Source organism: Saccopteryx leptura, chromosome X (assembly GCF_036850995.1).
Source record: "Saccopteryx leptura isolate mSacLep1 chromosome X, mSacLep1_pri_phased_curated, whole genome shotgun sequence".
In the NCBI taxonomy this organism is placed as follows: Eukaryota; Metazoa; Chordata; class Mammalia; order Chiroptera; family Emballonuridae; genus Saccopteryx; species Saccopteryx leptura.
The window spans coordinates 103,462,733-103,484,715 of NC_089516.1; the positions used below are offsets into that span (position 1 = coordinate 103,462,733).

Genomic DNA, 21,983 nt, shown 5'->3' on the forward strand with positions numbered 1-21,983 from the left:
ACTTTGTTCTTTATTTGCAAGATAGCTGAGGCTATTTGGATTATTTTTGGATCCATGTAAAAAAATTTTTTTCAGAGACAGAGAGAGAGAGTCAGAAAGAGGGATAGACAGGGACAGACAGGAACGGAGAGATGAGAAGCATCAATCATTAGTTTTTCATTGCGCATTGTGACATCTTAGTTGTTCATTGATTGCTTTCTCATATGTGCCTTGACTGTGGGCCTTCAGCAGACCTAGTAACCCCTTGCTCGAGCCAGCAACCTTGGGTCCAAGCTGGTGAGCTTTTGCTCAAACCAGATGAGCCCGTGCTCAAGTCTTGAACCTGGGTCCTTGGCATCCCAGTCCAATGCTCTATCCACTGTACCACTGCCTGGTCAGGCCCATGTAAATTTTTGATATATATATTTGTTCTAGAACTGTGAAGTATGCCATTGGTATTTTAATAAAAATTGCTTTGACTCTACAGATTGATTTGGTTAGTATGAACATTTTAATGATGTTAATTCTTCTTATCCATGAACACAGTATATGTTCCAACTGTTTGTAGCTTCCTCGATTTCTGTTTTCAATGTCTTACAATGTTCCAAGTACAAGTCTTTTACCTCCCTGGTTACATTTATTTCTAAGTTTTTATTTTTTGTTGTTGTTGCAATAGTAAATGGAATTGTTTCCTTAATTTGTCTTCTTGACTAGAGGTAGATTAATGTTGATTGAAGCCCTGAGTGCCAAAGAAAATATTGGGCCCCTTGTCATTGGAAATAAGTGTAAAGTTGGGGTTTTGTGGGGCCCTTCAGAAGTCAGGGCCCAAGGCGCACACGGGTGCACCCACCATTAAATCTGTTTCTGTTCCTGACAGTTCATTATTGGTATATAAAAATGCCACTGATTTCTGAATATTAATTTTATACCCTTCCCTTTTGCTGAATTTATTTATCAGGTCTAGTAGTTTTTTGGTGGATACTTTAGGGTTTTCTATGTACAGCATCATGTTGTCAGTAAATAATTACAGTTTTACTTCTTTTCCAATTTGGATGCCTTTTATTTCTTCTTATCTGATTGCTGTTGCGAAGACTTCCAGAACTATATTGAGTAAGAAGAGTGAAAAAGGAAGCCCCTGTCTTGTTCCTGATATTAAGGGGATTGCTTTTAATCTGTGCCCATTGAGTATAATGCTAGCTGGAGGCTTGTCATATATTCATAAATGACCTTTATTATGTTGAGGTATGTTTCCTATATTTCCACTTTCCTGATAGGGTTTGTTTGTTTGTTTTTTGACAGAGACAGAGAGATAGTCAGAGAGAGGGACAGATAGGAATAGACAGAAAGGAAGGAAGAGAGATGAAAAGCATCAATACTTCGTTGCAGCACCTTAGTTATTCACTGATTGTTTCTTATATGTGCCTTAACTGGGGGGCTACAGCAGACCGAGTAACCTCTTGCTCAGGCCAGCATCCTTGGTCTCAAGCCAGTGACCTTGAGCTTCAAAAGCCAGCTACCTTTGGGCTCAAGCCTGTGACCATGTGGTCATGTCTATGATCCCACACTCCAGACAGTGACCTCACACTCAAGCTGGCAATCCTGTACTCAAGCCGAATGAGCCTGCACTCAACCCCGTAGCCTCGTGGTTTCAAACCTGGGTCCTCTGCATCCCAGTTCGATGCTCTAGCCACTGTGCAACCACATGGTCAGGCTTTCCTGAGAGTTTTGACTATAAATGGGTGCTAGATTTTATCAAATGCTTTTTTTCTGCAACTATTGATATTCTGATAATCATGTGATTTTTATCTTTTGTTTTGTTTATGTGAGAAATCACATTGATTGATCTATAAATATTGTACCAGCCTTGCCTCCTGTGAATAAATCCCACTCGATCATGGTCTATGACCTTTTTAATGCATTACTGGATCCAGTTTGCTAATATTTTTTTGAAAACTTTAGCATCTATATTCATCAGGGATACTGACTTACAGTTTTCTTTCTTTGTATTGTCTTCCCCTGGTTTTGAAATTAGGATAATGTTGGCCTCATAAAATGTGCTTAGAAGTCTTCCCTCCCCCTCAATTATTTGAAATAGCTTGAGAAGGATAGGTGTTATCTTTTCTTTGAATCTTTGGTAAAATTTACCTGTGAAGCCATCAGAACCAGGTCTTTTGTTTGTTATATTTTTTAAAAATTTTATATTGAAAATTAAATTTAACCGGGTGACATTGAGCAATAAGAGTACATAGGTTTCAGGCAAACATTTCTATAGCATTTGAACTGTTGATTATGCTGTATATTCATCAACCAAAGTAAAATCATTTTCTATCATTGTATATTGGTCCCTTTTTACTTCTCTCCTCCCAACCCCTCCTCCACAACCACCTCCTTCTATTAACTACTCGCTTTTATCTATGTCCATCAGTCTCAGTCTTATATTCCACTTATGTGTAAAATTATATACTTCTTATCTTTGTCTGATTTACTTATTTCACTTGGTATAATGTTCTCAACGTCCATCTATTAATATATTGTTGGAAATGGCAATATATCATCATTTCTTATGGCTGAATAGTATTCCATTAAATATTTGTACCACAGCTTCTTTATCCAATTCTCTATCAAAAGACACTTTGGTTGTTTCCATTCTTGGCCACTGTGAATAATGTCCCAATGAATGGGAGTGCATGTGTCTTTGTATACCAATGTTTTCAAGTTTTTTGGATAAATACCCAATAGAGGGATTATTGTATGATATCTTCTTTATAGTCCTTTCCTCATGGTGTGTTAGTACAGTAAAAAACTCTTTCCTGTAAAAATTGGTCAGGTAAGACAAAATACATTCTGAGGCAACAGACAGAAAAGAAAGTAATGGGGTATAAGCTATAGGAGATGGGTGGCATTTGTTCTGAAGTTTTCTTCTACAATTGAGAATATTCAAGGAAGTTTAGACATTTTCCTTCTTACTCTGTTTTATCATGGTAGGTTGGAGAAATATTTTGAAATCTTCCAATTAGGGCCCAATCTATTCCCAATTTACAATAGTAAGTTTAAGTCATTCTCAATGAGCATTTGCAATCGTAGAAGAGTCCAAAGCTACTTCAGTCACTCCTTCTATTGTAATACTTAACAGTTCTTGCCATTAATATGCTTGGAACAATGTAACAATGCATGTAACTTGCCAGTAACAATCCCTGATATTAAACTTAGGCTGCTAATGTATGGTGTAAACCAAATTATCTTTTGTGATAGCCTGAGTGGAATGTGAGAAGAGATACTATTGACTTGTATTTGGAAAACAGTGCATAGAAGGAAATACTAATAAGAACAAAGATTTATTCAAAGGATGACAGATCATCAGTGTCTAAGCATTTGAAACTTCTCTGTAGAAAAGGTTGCCCCAAACTGCTAAAAAAAAAAACTCTGGATAAAAGTACATAAGAGGTATAGGAAGACATTGTCAAGGAAGTGGAATTTATGTCCATCCATTGTAAGTTCACAAGGCCAGATGAGACTGGCCAAGCCACTGTTTCTCACAAGGTAACACATGAGAAAGACTCAGGAAAGCACTACTAGCAAGCAAAGGCCTGTCCAAGAGGTAAAGCACTTTCAAAAATAGATAAACTGCCACTGCCATCCTGCTCAGGCCACCTTACCTAACTGAAATTGATTGGAGACATTCCCACATGTTTGCATTATCTCCGGGCTATTCCATCCTAAGGGGTATAACGCACAGCCTGAGCTTATCAGCAGCCCTGTAAAGAAAAACATACACAGAGGCAGAAAAATTATAATAGGTCTTCTGTCACCCCAACATTCATTCTGGATTAGCTCAGTTCAATTTTTGCCTCCTCCATTCAGATCTTACCTCTCCCAATTTAACTTAAATGCCTATAGCACTACCAACTCAACAGGATTCTTTGCCATGCCATAGTTGGTGAGTTGTAGTAGGTAGTAGAGGTGGAAACTTATAAAAAAACAGTATTTGGAATTGAGACAAGCCAATGTAATTTTTACAGCCAAAATATTTTTTTCAGAATGACTTACAAAGCTAAGTTTGCTTCTCCATCCAGAGTCTTCTTCTGTCTTGGTATGATTTACAATCACAATGTAGAGACTACTGCTATTTCCTGAAAAGTCAGCCTTTTCTAAGAGCCAAGTGGATCCCCAGTGGTTGAAGGTAGGTCATAATTTCTGTAACTTGGAATCAGATGCCAGACTGAGATCTACAGAAAATATATGTTATATAGACTTCTAGTGAGAAGGCACCACACTCCCTCTTCAAGAAACACTTCTTTCTTCTGAGAAATCATTCCAAATTCATGGTACATATGCTTCCGTTCTTTAGCTTCCAGTCCCTTCCACTGTGCCCTTTGTCTTCATCTCCATTTTGCTTACATCTTTTAATCGCTTCAGGGAAATTTTGTGGGACCTTAGTAGTAAGCTTAATCTTCTAATCAGAAAAACAAATCTGATTCTTGCCAACACTGTCTTATAAGGGCAACTTCCTTATCTATAGCTCTTGCTGATGCCTAGATTTGCATTTTATAACCTCTGATTTCCCCCAAATCATGTTTTTCATGACAGTGAATTGGACCTAACATTAACATCTGACACAAAGCAACAAAATTTATTGTCTGGTCAGTAATCAGTGACATCATAACCTAGCATGAAGATATAATCTGGGCCAGACCCTTGTTTCTAAAAGTTTTAATCAAGAAACAGAAATGCTGAGTTAATTAGCAGATAGAGATGAAGTTGAAAAAAATATGTCAGGAGGTAGAATCAAATCCGTGTCAAGCTGAAGCTAAGTTTATTCTAAACTTATGAATACCCATTACTTCTGGATAACTGATTGGTAGAGGAAGAGGATACAGTAACATGAAGCAGACATACCATGAAGAAAAATTCCATACTGCCAAAGAGCTAGAGAGAATTCAGTGTTTCAAAATAGCGTCCGAGTTCCATTTTCCTTATGTTATAATGAACTCTCTTTTCACTGAGAGATCTCAGGTGAGTCTCCTACTTGCAACCAAGAAACCTTAATTACGAGAACACTATACTTGAATGTTACACCAAAGGTCATGGGATGGTCAACTGCCAGAAATGTGGATGCAGAAACTAACACATAACACAGAACCTCTGGAGAGCCTGTGTTTGATCAGTGATGAATGAGTAGCATATTTATAGGTTCTGGAGCTTTGGGGCTCAGCTGGACAGTGAAAGGCAGACTGCTCCAGGGATCTCTGACCTCACCTTTACTTATTTTTCCTCAGTGAGGAAAGTTCCATATATACTCTGAGAAGCTAATAAGTCCATTTTGCCTTCAGGTGAACCTTTTTGGAAGAAAGCTCAAAGTACTCTCTAAGTTTTTCTGCAGCCTGGCAACCCATGCTTTTTTTTGTACTCAATGAGGCCAGAGAAAAAGACTTTAATAAGTAGTAGGAAGCATTTAAACAGGAAAAAAGAAAACATTCTCACAATGAGAAAGGGTTTAGAAACTAAAAAAAAAAAGGTTAGAAATTCCTTCAGTAAAAGGCATTCTTGCATTCTTGTCTGTCTCATAGTCTTAAAGGAAATGAAATTGGTCACTCAAAGGCGTTTTTAGGCTCTGAAAATTATCCAGTGACAATGGAGCATTACTTCTGGGTTTTTTTCCCCCCAGATAAATTGAAATCCTATGATATGAAAAAGTATGAACCAGAGTGTATAAACTCAGAGTTTGCACAATGGGCTAAGGACAAAGTTGGAGGTGGAAGCTAACCCTTTTCCTGCATCCATTGTATGCCTTTTGAGGGAAGAGTTAATAAATGAGCTTTCTCACACAGACTAGGAAGAAAAGCACCCAAGTTTATTAAAGAACAGCAGATCAACTTTCTAAATTCCACATTCAGATTCCTAGGACTGGCATGAACTCTGACTTCTCAAGCACATGGTAGTGCTGGTCAAATGCTTTTCTTTACATGGCAGGAGGAACCTTTCACTTTCTTCTGCCTCCCTGCTCTTCAGACTTTGCTGAGGAGCTCAGGTCAGGGAACACCTCCCGAAGGAAGCCTGTCCTCACTATTCCCAACCCTCAGGCAAAGTTACACAGTCTCTCTCTCTCTCTCTCTCTCTCTCTCTCTCTCTCTTTCTCTTCCCATAGCCACCTGTGCTTACCCTTCTTATTAAAATATACTGTGATATATAGCCTTCACAAATGTTTTTTCTGTATTCCTACTCGAGTGTGTTTTCCTTGAAGAGAGGGACCATTTTTATCTTCAACTATGTATCCTTGGTACTTGGCACATAATAAGTGCTCAATAAATGCATGTTTCACAGTGTGCTCTGCCTACCTTACAGACAGCTTTCTTCACCTGCACTAAGTGAGAAGCCTTCTGAAGGGATCTCCATAGCAGATATGGCAGATCACCTTAGATATCTGATACAACCATAGAACCTGAGAGAGGGAAAGGTCTTTGTAGATTACCTACACCCGTGACGGCAAACCTATGACATGCGTGTCAGCACTGACACATGTAGCCATTTTTGATGACACGTGGCTGCATGCGGCCACATACCAGAGAAGTATGGGGCCGCATGGCGAGAAGGATGTTTCATCTTCGGCTTCTGCATGGCTAGGTGCAGTAGCCGAGGATAAAACATTTGCTGTAGTGTAGACACTCTTCGCCGGAGGTCTGTAGGCCAAAACAACAGAACTCCGGCACAGAGCATCTAGTTCTGGGATATCTTCCTGTTAGGCCGTTAGGGGATCTTTGACCTCACTTCCGGCCGGCAGAGCTGGGAGCAGCGGAATGCCACTGGGGATGCATCTCTGGGGCCTTGTGATCACCATTACCAGCAACCACATAACCACAGCAACCATCATCCAATCCACTGTTCTGGGGTGTTGTGGATTTCTAATTGACCATCATTATTGAAATAAGTGAGGGGGAGGCTGGGAGAGGAGAGGTGAGGGCCTGTGCTATGGGTGCCGTTTCCTGCCATTAGAAATAGCGGTAGCCATCTTAATTTACATAAGATGCAACTTGCAGAATTTCAAGACAGCATCTGGGATCAGGTGTTTGTCGACTTGAGGTCAAAGTTTGAGAATCTGGAAAGGTGCCGCTTGGAGAATCAAGAGGAGTGCCACTACGAACAGGAAATTTGGAGTGCCTGGAACCGATTACCAGACACTTTTAGCACCCTGAAAAATATAGCAATGGCTTTACTCAAAATTTTTCTCTCTACATACTTTTGTGAGACCTTATTCTCAGCGTTAAATAATATCAAAACCAACAAAAGAAACATATTGACAGATGAAGTTAGTAGCGTTTGCTTGGGCTTGAAGTGTACAAAATACCAACCTTCAATTGAAGATTTAGCCAATGAAATTCAGTAACAAAAAAGTCACTAATAGTCAGGTTAGTTAAAGAATTCCCCCTCCCCCTCACTTATCTTAGTTCACGGCACCCCACACAAGTTAAATAATATCAAGACCAACAAAAGAAACCGACTGACAGATGAACAAAGAAGTTACTAAGCAGGTAAGTTAAATAATGTTTTTGATTTATTAAATACAGTTATTATACATTTTTGTTATTTAAACTATAAATATCGTGAAATTATGGTTTTGTTTTGTTTTTTCTTGAAGTGACATACCACCTGAGTTATGCTCGATTTTTTGGCAAATTTTGACACACCAAGCTCAAAAGATTGCCCATCACTGACCTACACTAATCCCTCCCCATTAGAGATATGTATATTGAGACCCAGAGAAGGAGAGTGATTTAGCCAAGGTCACATAGTAGGTCATTGGCAACACTTTTTCTCACTAATCACAGGGATCATTAACTCTTGAAAGTTTTGTCCTTCCAAAGACAGGTGTCCAGAAATGATCACCTCTTGGCAATAATATCTCTGGCAGGCACTAAGAATCTTATAGGCATTAAAACTAGAGAGACAACACAACATGATGACTTAAGAGAACAATACTGTATTTTATACTTGACAGTTACTGAGAGAGTAGATCTGAAATGTTCTTACCACAAAAAAATAAGTACATGAGGTGATGAGTGTGTTATCTAACCTTATTGTGATAATCATTTCACAATATATACATGTATCAAATCATCATGTTGTACAGTTTAAATTTACACAATGTTATAGGTCAATTATATTCCAATAAAGCTGGGGAAAAGAGAGAGAGAGAGAGAGAGAGAGAGAGAGAGAGAATAGGTTAATCAATTTAAACCTAAATTCAAATTCTAGCTCTGCTACCTGGAGGTTGTGTGACATTAGGCAACTTAATTAGTCTTTATGTACTTTAGTTACCTCATATTTAAAATGGGAGTACTGGTACTAGAGGTTCTAGCCAGAGCAATCAGACAAGACAAAGAAATAAAAGGCATCCATATCAGAAAAGAAGAAGTAAAGGTATCACTTTTTGCAGATGATATGATCCTATACATCGAAAACCCCAAAGAATCCACAAAAAGACTACTAGAAACAATAAGCCAATACAGTAAGGTCGCAGGATACAAAATTAACATACAGAAGTCAATAGCCTTTCTATATGCCAACAATGAAACAACTGAGAAGGAACTCAAAAGAATAATTCCCTTCACGATTGCAACAAAAAAAAATAAAATACTTAGGAATAAACATAACAAAGAATGTAAAGGACTTATATAATGAAAACTATAAACCATTGATAAGGGAAATCGAAAAAGATGTAATGAGATGGAAGAATATACCTTGTTCTTGGCTAGGAAGAATAAATATAATCAAGATGGCTATATTACCCAAAGCAATATACAAATTTAATGCAATTCCCATCAAACTTCCAATGACGTTTTTTAAAGAAATAGAGCAAAAAATCATCAGATTTATATGGAACTATAAAAAACCCCGAATAGCCAAAGCAATCCTAAAGAAAAAGAATGAAGCTGGGGGCATTACAATACCTGACTTCAAACTATATTATAGGGCCACGACAATCAAAACAGCATGGTATTGGCAGAAAAATAGACAATCAGACCAATGGAACAGAATAGAAAGTCCAGAAATAAAACCACATATATATGGTCAAATAATTTTTGATAAAGGGGCCAACAACACACAATGGAGAAAAGAAAGCCTCTTCAATAAATGGTGCTGGGAAAACTGGAAAGCCACATGCAAAAGAATGAAACTGGACTACAGTCTCTCCCCCTGTACAAAAATTAACTCAAAATGAATCAAAGATCTAAACATAAGACCTGAAACAATTAAGTACATAGAAGAAGACATAGGTACTCAACTCATAGACCTGGGTTTTAAAGAGCATTTTATGAATTTGACTCCACAGGCAAGAGAAGTGAAGGCAAAAATTAATGAATGGGACTACATCAGACTAAGAAGTTTTTGCTCAGCAAGAGAAACTGATAACAAAATAAACAGAAAGCCAACTAAATGGGAAATGATATTTTCAAACAACAGCTCAGATAAGGGCCTAATATCCAAAATATACAAAGAACTCATAAAACTCAACAACAAACAAACAAACAATCCAATAAAAAAATGGGAAGAGGATATGAATAGACACTTCTCCTAGGAAGAAATACAAATGGCCAACAGATATATGAAAAGATGCTCATCTTCTTTAGCTATTAGAGAAATGCAAATCAAAACGGCAATGAGATACCACCTCACACCTGTTCGATTAGCTATTATTAGCAAGACAGGTAATAGCAAATGTTGGAGAGGCTGTGGAGAAAAAGGAACCCTCATACACTGTTGGTGGGAATGTAAAGTAGTACAACCATTATGGAAGAAAGTATGGTGGTTCCTCAAAAAACTGAAAATAGAACTACCTTATGACCCAGCAATCCCTCTACTGGGTATATATCCCAAAAACTCAGAAACATTGATACGTAAAGACACATGCAGCCCCATGTTTATTGCAGCATTGTTCACAGTGGCCAGGACATGGAAACAACCAAAAAGCCCATCAATAGATGACTGGATAAAGAAGATGTGGCACATATACACTATGGAATACTACTCAGCCATAAGAAATGATGACATCGGAACATTTACAGCAAAATGGTGGGATCTTGATAACATGATACGAAGTGAAATAAGTAAATCAGAAAAAACCAGGAACTGTATTATTCCATACGTAGGTGGGACATAATAGTGAAACTAAGAGACATTGATAAGAGTGTGGTGGTTATGGGGGGGAGGGGGAATGGGAGAGGGAAAGGGGGTGGGGAGGGGCACAAAGAAAACAAGATAGAGGGTGACAGAGGACAATCTGACTTTGGGTGGTGGGTATGCAACATAATTGAAGGACAAGATAACCTGGACTTGTTATCTTTGAATATATGTATCCTGATTTATTGATGTCACCCCATTAAAAAAATAAAATTATTAAAAATAAATAAATAAATAAAATGGGAGTACTAGTACTCTATTTACAGGGATATTTCAACAAGTAATATTTACAAAGTTTCTGACACATAGAAAGTATTCAACAAGGACTTATTATTACTAAACAGTAGGCTTTCCTCTTGGCTTCTCTCTCACTTTCCACCTATATTCTCCATGTTAAAAATTTCCCTCACCTCTTTGTTCTCATAAGAAATGCCTGAAAAGTGAAAACTTAAATAAGGCTCCATGCAAAAGCTGCCTGCTTAGAGTTTCTATCTTGCAATGTTTCCATAGCACCAGGCCAGAGATCAGAAATCTCTGCAAGGCATGCCTTCTGCCCCAGTGCATATGGCTCCATGCTCTGCCTACTTTGCCCTGCCATTCCTTCCATCCCCCATCCTGCTTTTAGAGAGGTTGTGCACATACTTCATAATAGGTTGTGCACATACTTCATGGAAACAGACTTATAACTGACAGCTGATTCCATTACATTTTACCAAAGCTGTAGAAAAATGTCCTGGGAGACATATTTTAAAATATAAAATCACAGGGAAATTTATTCTCTATTATATTTGTCCCCAGCAGTTCTCATCGACTTCAAATTGTAAATATATGTTTCAAATAGCAACACAAAAGTCATTTGCCAGTACTAGGCCCTGCCACCTGGAAGAGTGGGATATTATTTAAAATGTAGATTTGGGGCCTTCAACTACAGGCAATTGATTCAGTAACTGAAACCCAGGAATATGCATTTTAAAAGCACCCTAGTAATACATGTAATATAGTGATACATCTGGTCTTGGTACAAACACTTAAGAAAAACAATCCTAAAAATATTAGGAGCATGGGGTCTGTTGGCAGAGAAAATTAGTTGAAATACTGGCCTGCCACATATGAGCTGTAGTCCTGGCTGCCACTTCTCTATGTGTCATTATTAATTCCCAGTTTTACTGCGCCTCCAACCACACATGCACTTCGTAGAAGTCTGTCTCAACTGCATATGCTCAGTGGGGTACTTTCCTATAGGAAGGGAAAAAAAGCCCTTTAGAATGTGTTACCATCATCACTCCCCTACTGCACATGTGCAGGTGACCACCTTGTTTCTCTTCCTCAACTTTGCCTTGAATAAGAATCTCCTTTCACAGAATGTACCAAATGTTCTCTCCAAACATGATTGCAAGTTCACTTCCTGGACCAAGGAGGAGCCCAAAGATGGACACTTTACTTAGCTTCAGTCCTGTGCAACTTCAACACAATAAAAACACTCAGGCACACAATCTGAAAGAGAACTTGGAACCCTACCTGCAGCTGCATCCAGCCTGCCCTCAACTTTCCTCTGCAGCCAGAATTACTACTTCCCAATATTGCAACAGCTTTCCAATTGCACGTTCTCAATTGGGAAAATGCCTAATTTTTGTCTCTGGACAGGGAAAATCTCTTTACTAGGTGAAATCATCCCCCTTAACACATCCCCTCCCATTCACAAGTATAACTATTCAATGGGCAACCATTTTGTTACACACTCCACCCTATCCATAAATACCTGTCCAAATATGATTATTAGTACTTTGTATTTACTACCCTGAGCAGAAGCCTAGTATGAGTTTATTTGTTATTAATTTTCTCAAAATATTGCTCTTGTAACAATGCAACTCAAGCACAGTGGAAAAATTTATATCTTGCCTCCAGCTATATCTTAGCTTTCCCCTCCTAGGGAACTTCCCCACTGAACTCTCCCATTTTTTGGACATAATATTTTCAGTCAGAATGATAAGGCATTTCAATTCTTCTAGAGATTTCTAAAGTAGATTAGTGGAGGCTTCACAGAGAAGTTGCATTTGACTTGGCCTTTGAGAGAGAGATACTCATGTACAAGCAGACCTTGGAGAAGAGGGCACTCTATTAAATATATATATATATATATTAAAAAATTTTTGAGGTAACAGAAGAATTTCACTTCTGGGAAATTATCTGAAGAAACCCAAAACACTAACTTGAAAGAATATATGCATTCCTGTGCTCATTACAATATTATTTAATATGGCCAAGGTCGGAAACAGCTCAAGTGCCCATCAGTAGATGAGTGGATATAAAACTGTGGTACATTTACACAATGGAATATTATTTGGCCGAAAAAAAGTAAGTGTTACCCTTTACAACAACGTGGATAAACCTAGAGAGCATTATGCTAAGTGAAATAAGCCAGTCATGAAAAGAGAAGTGACATTTGATTTCACTTATATGTGGAATTTAATGAACACACTAAACTGATAAAATAGAAAAAGACTTATAGACAGCAGGCTGACAACTTTTGGGGTTTAGGTCTGGGTAAGGGGGTCAAAGGATTGAACAAAAAACCTGAATAAAGGAGACCAAAAAAATCATGGACATAGACAACACAGTGGGGATTGCAGGGGAAGGGTGTGGGGGGAGGTGGAAGAGGATATGGGAGGATAAATGGTGATGAACAAAGACTTCACTCGGGGTGGTAAACACATAATGCATTGAACAGGTGATGTGTTGTAGCATTGTGCACCTGATACTTGTATAATTTTGTTGACCAGTGTAACCCCAATAAATTCAATAAGAAAGCAACATTATAACAAAACCGAACAGAGGTTCTCAAGTTTTAGTGTGTACTGAAACCTGCTGGGGAATGATAAATGACAAATCCAAGACAGTAATTACCTTTGCTTTGGGGAGAAGGGAATATGATCAGAGTCTGAAGGAGACTTCAACTGTACTGGTAATACTTTATTTCTTCAACTGAATGCTACATAAATCAGAAATATTCCATATTATAGTTTCAAAACTAAATCTACATGAGAAGCTATATAAACCAGAGAGTGCCAGGCATCAGTTCTGATTTAGTAGTCTTACAATGGCCCTAAGGAATCTGCATTAATAAGCACACTAGGTAATACTTAGCCAAGTGGTTCATGGATCACTCTGAAAAACACCGTGATAGCACTTTTTCTACAAAGGGAAAAAGAAAAATCAATAGCAGTAGTGCATAAAGCCCAGAGCTGAAAGTCAGAAGTTCTAAACCATTGTCTCTGCTCTGCTCCAATTTGCTACTTGAGTCATTGCTAGCAGGTTAACTTCTTTGAATACCATTTTCCCGAACAGAAAGCCACTTTTATAATTCTTGCTCAGTATGGTAAGGCTAAGTTAAATAATGCCTGGTGAAACTTTAGAGGACTTTCCAGGAAATAAATGCTTTCCACAGAAGATAATTGTTTTTAGAATAGCACCCTTTCCTTGAATCAAGTTCTCAGTGATATGTTTCCAGTGACAATTTTCATCCACCTTAAAGCATATAGCATTAAGACCTTACCCTAAGAAAAAACATTGATGCTTGTCTGAGTGTGTTAAGATGTATCCTTTGGAATGAATATATATATATATATATATATATATATATATATATATATATATATATATATATATATATATATATATATATATATATTTATCTCCAGGGTGGTGGTTCTCATTTTGATTGGGGTGAGAAAACACAGCATACATATCAGAGTCACTAGGGGGATTTTTCAGAACACACAGCCTTCCACCTGTTGTTGTGTATCTCAGAATGGGAAAGAGGACTGGAGAGTTGTGGAGTTCACATTTTTTAAGAACTCCAGGTGATTCTGATACATTCCCTACTCTGGAAAACTTCTTGGCCTCCCTCAAGTAACCCGATCCAAGATCTTACACTTTTTTCTGCCAAAAAATCCCCTATATTTATTTCTCATCTATTTCTTCAGCTCTCACAGAAGATAGACAATAATTCACAAGTATCTTGTGTATATGTATACACACACACAGAAGGGAATGTGAATTATGACCCTGTTCTCAGGGACTGTGGGCCAGCTAGTTGGAAACTTCAGTATATCCCCAGGGCTGAAATAATCTCCTGGCCAGATGTTTCCTTCACCGGTTAGAGCAGGGCATGAAGGTCCCAGTGGAAGGCTCTCCGGACTTTAGGCTTGTCCAGCTGGATCAGCAGCAGGTGGAGCAAATGAGACCCAAGGGCCCCATCATGTCACCTTGCTGAGTATGACTCAGTCAAGCAGATCTTTATTTCTTCCTGTCTCTCCCACTTCCCACCACTCATCTCTGTGGGAAGCTGCCAAACTGGGGAACAAGAGTCAAGCAAGGGGCGGCGATAGTACTTAATGGATACTCCATCTCTTCAGTGGTTTGGGGTCTGGCAGAGATAAACCAGACCTGAAACAAATTGGCTCCTCCCCCTACTGTATTTCAGTTAATGCACTAGCTGTGGAGAACCGGGCAGGCCTGAAGCAACAAAATCAATTTCCCTCAGCTGAACAAGTTTAAACTAAACCCCCACAGCTCTTTCTCTTGTCTTTTATTCATTGAGCTCAAAATGCTGACCATGTTTGGCTCTTTGCCACTGGTAGAACCTGTATCTGAGGGGTACGACCTGAAATCTCTCAAGAGCCTTGAGAAATGGCCATGTGCCAAGGGATTCCTAGAAAATATGATATAACCAAGTAGTCTTCACCACTCCTTCACATCTGATGCAACCTTAACAGGCATAGGTTTCTAAAATGGAGGTGGTAATGCCTATCAGTGAGTTGGTGCTACAAATGTGGAAGTTGTGGTAATTTAGTATTCTGTCTAATATCATTCCCTTTCCCATGGATAAACCTTAAAGCATACCTTGAGTCCTAACTCTTTACATGACTACTGTCAAATTGTGTTTTATTTTTTAATGTTGAAGACCCTCAACTATGTGTAAATACTGCCACCATGTTCATATGAGAAAAGGTCAATGATGAATATAAAATGGCAGAATTACATGAGATTAAAATGGCACGTTTTTGACTTCCCCTATATGACATCTGCCGCTCAGGTGAAGTTCTTCCTCACTCAGTCTATGCGTGTCTAAATCTCCATTACCTACTCACATCTCCTTTCAACAATTTCCTTTGAGTTTCTAGACCTAGGAGGTGGAATCAATGAAAATATATCATATAGAAGACCATAAGGGTTTTCTAAAAGTCTCAGCCAAGCCCAAGGTAGAATGCAAGCTGTCAGTAGGAGCCACTATTAATTCTTGGAGTCTGATGGGGGCTATTGTTACTAAATTTCTGATTTCTCCCAGTTAGCACTTCTTACTCTCTGCCAGAAAGTCTTAGAAATGCAAATGAAACTAAGTTGTCACTCTCAAGTCAGAAAAAGAAGATAACTTGGATGTTAACAAACTTGAGTTGAAGCCTGGAAGAAAAGGAAAGGATATGAATGAACCTAGCTCTCATATACCCATCTTATCCCAATATACATAGACATTGTCTTAGACATTTGTTCATTCTTTCTAATTCCATTAAAAACCTGCTGTGTCTAGTACTGAGCTGGGCCTCAAAGCTATGAATATGAATTTCAAGGACCACCTCTTACTCCTGACAGGTAAGTGAAAGGTGAGCCTGCTTAAGGTTCACTTTAGATATCCAGGGAGTCCCAAAAGTGGGATTATTTAAACTAGGCTTAGTAACTGGTTCTATACCATGGTTTACAAGGGGAAAAAAGAAGCAATCTAATGACTTTCTAATGTGTCCAGAAAAGCCATTAGTAGCTAAAGAATGGAAAAATTCAGAGATAAGGGAGGCTAGAATGTTAATTCAAATTTTAAATTTTTGCTCTGGCAGGTTAGCTCAGTGGTAGAGTGTTGACCTGGCATGTGGATGTTCTGGATTTGATTCCTGGTCCGGGAACACAGGAGAAGCAACCACCTGCTCTCCACCCTTCCCTCTACCCCTTCTCTCTTTCTCTTTCTCTCTCTCTCTCTCTCTCCCTCTCTCTCTCTCTCTCTCTCTCTCTCTCTCTCTCTCTCTCTATCTCTCTCTCTCCTCCTCCTGTAACCATGGCTCAATTGGTTCAAGCACATCAGCCCTGGGCACTGAGTATGGCTCCCTGGAGCCTCTGACTCAGGTGCTAAAAATAGCTCAGTTGTGAGCATGGCCTAAAAAGGGAAGAGTGCTGGCTCCAGATGGGTGTTGCTGGGTGGATCCCAGTGGGGGCACATGCAGGAGTCTATCTTCCCTCCTCTCACTTGGGAAAAAATAAATAAACAAATTTAAAACTTTTATAATGAGTCTGAGGAAGAGAGAACCTGAAAACATCCCCTTAACTGTGATTCAATGAAAAAAATGGTGTTTTTCATAAACAGGCCAGGGAACCATGATACCTTAGCTCAGAGTATCTCAACCTTGGCACTGGTGATGTTTTGGGGTAGATACTTCTTTGTTATTGGAAGTGGGGAGCTTTTTTTGTTCTCGTGTGCCAGTGGAGTATTTAAAAGGATCCCTTGCCTTTAGTACTGGATGCCAGTAGCACCCCCCTCAAACTGTGAGAACCAAAAATGTCTCAAAAACATGACTAGATGTCCCTAGGAAAGGAAGTGAGAAATAAATCAGCCCCTGTTGAGAACCACTGTCTTTGCTCATCACTGCCATCTCTCCCCAAGACCTCCTGAAGATAATCATTGGAGAGAAGAAAGAAAATTGGGACCCGGACTATCTTGTCAGTGACAAATTCAAGGAAAGAAAGAAATTGAAAACAGGAGAGGTCACTGTCATTTGTCCATCATCACAGGGAGAGCCAGAAGTGGGATTCAAATTTCTTGGCTTCAGTCACTCACACCATATTGCTAATGAAGATGATAATGAAAATGAATTAAATAACGATTTCAAAAACTTTATGAGCAAAATTGACAGACTTCAACAATCGCTTCTATAAGCACTTTTTCCCAGTGCCTAATCTAGGTGTAAAATATACCTCACATATTCATATATTAATATATATTTGCCTATCTGTCTAAACTAGCTTTATTTCCCCCTTATACAATTCAAATTAAACTGTTCCCATTGCCTTTCTACAGGTAGCCATTTTGCATTTGGTTTTTCCTAGCCCATTCATACATTGCCAGCAGCTCCGGTTTACCTGCACTAATTTAGAGGAAGCCTGAATGAGGAAAAAGATAATAGTATGGGATAAGGCCATCGGAAATCCAGAAAGACTGTTAATGGCTGCCAGACAGGGCTAGCCTTAGATATGGGCCAAATAAGCAGTTATCTACAGTCCATTTGGGGCTTAGCAATTCACTATTAGAGATATATTTCTTTGGCAGGGACTTTACATTAAACTCTTGTTAGTAATGAGCACTTCTGTGCATTTGTTTATTAAATCACTGTCTTCTGAGATCAGACCTTTTAAAGACTAAGTTTATTTTGAAGCAATAATACTAGAATATATGTTGCTACCCTTGTAAAGTATACCTGGATAGTATTCTTAAATGGACACCCTGCGTGCAGAAGGTGATGAAAATGGAAGCTAGAAAAAGAGATATCAACTGTCTAGTCACCAATTTTACTATGAATAAAACTGCCATACACTGCCCTTTAGAGAATTTTAGACTGTTTCAAAGGATTCAACTTTTGTAGTCTTAGAGATGAACATAGGTGAGGGGTGAGAGTGGGTTTCCAATAAAGTAGCACTTCCCATTCCCACCCCACCCCTCAAAGCTCCAATCCCAGGGACACTGTCTTACCTCCCACGAACTGTGCGGCTCCCATGCAACGTCCCATCATTCTGGAGATGAGTTCCTCCATGCAGCAGCCCAGGACTGCAGCCAGTGCCACCAAGAGCAGGAGAGCACAGCCGGTACCTGTCACCACTGTGCACATTTGCCAAGCAAGGCTTGGGATGGCACTGAAGCTGGCATAGCGCCCACACTCTTCCACCATGATCAGACTGTGCCCTTCTCCCCGCACAGGGTAGTTGCACCTCCGGAATGTGCTGAATGACACTGGTTTCCCCAGCTGAGATCCAAAAAGCCAGTAAGGTAGGAAGTAACTGGTAGAACTGGCCACAGCAGTAACAAGGGACAGGAAGGCCCAGATGGTCCCCACCAGTGTCAGGCTGCTCCTCATGATCTCAGGTTTCTCTTCAGGTATGGGGAGATGAGTTGGGTCACAGCATCAAATACCAAAAATTACCATGTAGGCTCCATCAGCCTATTTATCATCTGGCTGGCCAGTCCTGGGAGGTTATTTATGTGCCACTTGGTCCTTGCTTCTGGATAAGATTATTTTCTTGAGGACCATTTGAGTCCTTATGGGATGCTGCTTTCCAGCACTTTTCCCATTTTTCCTTCTACCTGATTTAGTTCTGTGGTCTCTAGGCTGCAATGAAAAAAACCATAGAACAGAATTAGTGAGTTCTCTGCCAACTCAAATTCAGCCTGATCTGACTACTTTTTTTTTTTTTTTTTTTTACAGAGACAGAGAGAGAGTTAGAGGCATAGACAGGGACAGACAGACAGGAAATGGAGACAGATGAGAAGTATCAATCATTAGTTTTTCGTTTCACGTTGTGACTTCTTAGTTGTTCATTGATTGCTTTCTCATATGTGCCTTGACCGCGGGCCCTCAGCAGACTGAGTAGCCCCTTGCTGGAGCCAGCGACCCTGGGTCCAAGCTGGTGAGCTTTTTGCTCAAGCCAGATGAGCCCGTGCTCAATCTGGCGACCTCGGGGTCTTGAACCTGGGTCCTTCCACATCCCAGTCCAACGCTCTATCCACTGCGCCACCACCTGGTCAGGCTGATCTGACTACTTTTAACTCCAGACATACAGCATGTAACAAGTAGCTAGAGAGAAGCCTGAATGAAGCCCACACTGCCCAGAGAGTCTCCAGCTTCCAGTGGAATGACCTTGCTGGTGTGGAGATCTGGAAGTAGGTGGTATCTGAAGAGGGTGAGGAGCCAAGTTGTTTTCAGTGAACAAAAGAAGAAGGAAGACAACTCACAAGGCCTGCCCTTAATATAAGGGAAAAGAAGGAAAAAGAGCTTACCATGGAGTTGTAGAATGTGCCCATCTGACATAGGTAGGATGGCCAGTAGTGCATTCATGTTGGCTTTTCACAGAGATACATCAGTCAAGTTGAAATAGGTAGAACATGTAAAGTAGTACAACCATTATGGAAGAAAGTATGGTGGTTCCTCAATAAATTAAGAATAGAACTACCATATGACCCAGCAATCCCTCTACTAGGTATCTATCCCCAAAACTTGAAAACTTGGGCATGTAAAGACACATTCACCCCCATGTTCATCACAGTATTATTCTCGGTGGACAAGACATGGAAATGACCCAAGGGTCCTTCAGTAGAGGATTGTAAAGAAGATGTGGTACATATGTACAGTGGAATACTATTCAGCCATAAGAAATGATGACATAGTGACATTTACAACAACATGGATGGACCTTGAGAACATTATACTGAGTGAAATAAGTAAATCAGAAAAAGCTTTCCCTGGCTTGTTGACTCAGTGGTTCAGCATTGGCCCGGCATGTGGATGTTCCGAGTTTGATACTCAGTCAGGGCACACAAGAGAAATACCCATCTGCTTCATCTTTTCTCCTTTCATTTATCTCTGTCTTTCTGTCTCTCTCACTCTTTCCTCTCCTCCTGTCCTGCAGCCATGGCTCAATTGGAGTGAGTTGGCCCTAGGCACTGAGAAGGGCTCCACAGCCTCTGCCCCAGGCACTAAAAAATAACTCTGTTTGCAATGGAGCAAGGGCCCCAGATGGGTGGAGCATCACCCCCTAGTGAGATTGCTGGGTGGATTCCTGTTGGGGCACATGCAGGAGTTTGTCTCTGCCTCACCTCCTCTCACTGAATTAAAAAAGAAAATAACTATATGATTTCACACGTAGGTAGGATATAAAACTGAGACCCATGGACATAGATAAAAGTTAAGTGGTTACCAGGGGGAGGGGAATATGGGGGAAGAATAGGGGGAAGGGAGTGAAAAGGAACAAATAAACAATGACAGACAATGATTTGGCTTTGAGTGATAGGGTACAAAACATAATCAACAGTTCTAATGCTATAAATGTTTACCTGAAACCTATGTACTCTTATTGATCAACGTCACCCTGTTAAATTTAATTTTCTAAATAAAGTTTTTAAAAAGAAATGGGTAGAATAAAGTAAGGGCTGCCTAGTTTCACATTCAATACTTATCACTGAGTAAGCACCATTTAGTCACTTTCATCCCAAACCAAAATGGAGCAAACTTTCTAACCAGTGAGGGTTTCTTAACTCTAGACTGACTGCTAAGAAAAGCTGCCTCTTTCTTAGCTTAATATAATCAAGAAAGCTTCTCATATTTCTAAAATAGATCAGGTATCCCCTAATGGGCAGCAGGAACATATATGTAGCTACAACGACCTTTCAAGGTGCCTTTGGAACAAGTTATCTCAGATTCAAGATGCTGAGAGTCTTTTTTAAACATTATACGGTGTGAAATAAGTAAATCAGAAAACAACAAGAACTGCATTATTCCATACGTAGGTGAGACATAAAAACGAAACTAAAAGACAAGGACAAGAGTGTGGTGGTTACGGGGTGGGGGTGGCCACAAAGAAAACTAGATAGAAGGTGATGGAGGACAATCTGACTTTGGGTGATGGGCATGCAACATAATTGACAAGATAACCTGGACATGTTTTCTTTGAACATATGTACCCTGAATTATTGATGTCACCCCATTAAAATTAATGAAAAAAATTTTAAAAATAAATAAATAAATAAATAAAACTAATCTTCTCAGTCCAGTTTACAAATGGCTTTCATAGACCCCTTTGTCAAATATCAAACACTTTCTGTCCAACTCCATTAATCTGCCATTGCTTACTGGCCTGTTTTTTGATTAGGGGAGACAGAGACCACTCTGCAGCTCCATGATAGCACTGTGAATGTATCCAGCAGACAAATGATGTAGTATATTTCAGAAGCTTCTCCATGTTTCATCTATACTGGTTAAAGTTACAGATGGTGGAAGTGGGGTTTAAAGATGGAAGACAAGGAAAGTACAGGAGTCGACTCTATGGGCCAATCCGACAGTCGGAGAAAGCAGGAATTACACTTAGGGTCTCAGGAACTGTGCCCAGCCATGATCCCTTTCACACGTCATACAGTGCCTGGCACAAATTAGACACTCTAAGTCATGTTTATTTATCAAAACTTATTTCACAAAAGCATCTAATTTCCAAGATGGCAAGAGCCTTAATGAATCACCTAATTCAACCTGCTTGTTTTACATATGGGGAAATACAGTCTGGTAAACAAGGAAATGATTTCTCCGAAGTCACAGAGTAAGTTAGAAAGCAAAAACACCAGAATAGGAAATCTGATCTGTAGATTCCTAGGCTAGCACTTTCCTACCACACCCTTAATTTACAGATGGGAATATGGAGAGGAAGTGATTTAACCAAGGGTAAAGGGCTAGTGAAGTACACAGGCCAGACCACAGCCGAGCTATTTGAGTCTTAGTATAATGCTCTATTTTCACTCCATTGCAATTCTTTTCTTGATATATATGTATTGTGTGCTATGTGCTTTGTGCAGGAAGGGAGCAGAGATCATAAATTGCAGGTGCTTACTTTGGAATGTTAGGGCTTGGGAAGAAAGTTCCCTGAGCTGGGCCCCTGGGAATGAGGCTTTGTGCCTGAAAGTGGGGGGAATGAGAGAAAGATGTGATGAGGGGTTGAAAGCCAACAAGGGGAAAGTGGAACTCGTTTTG

General features: G+C 39.5%; 1 protein-coding gene across 1 annotated transcript in view; it reads right to left on the bottom strand.

Moving 5' to 3' along the window:
- Nucleotides 1-18,326, bottom strand: part of LHFPL1 (LHFPL tetraspan subfamily member 1) — a 54,830-nt gene extending 36,504 nt beyond the window's left edge. Inside the window, exons 1-2 of the mRNA XM_066357860.1 lie at nt 17,945-18,326; nt 3,636-3,734 (exon numbers count right to left, since the gene is read on the bottom strand). Coding sequence (XP_066213957.1) covers nt 3,636-3,734; nt 17,945-18,326 — 481 coding nt within the window. The remainder of the gene's footprint in view (nt 1-3,635; nt 3,735-17,944) is intronic.
- Between the last annotated feature and the right edge of the window lie 3,657 nt (nt 18,327-21,983).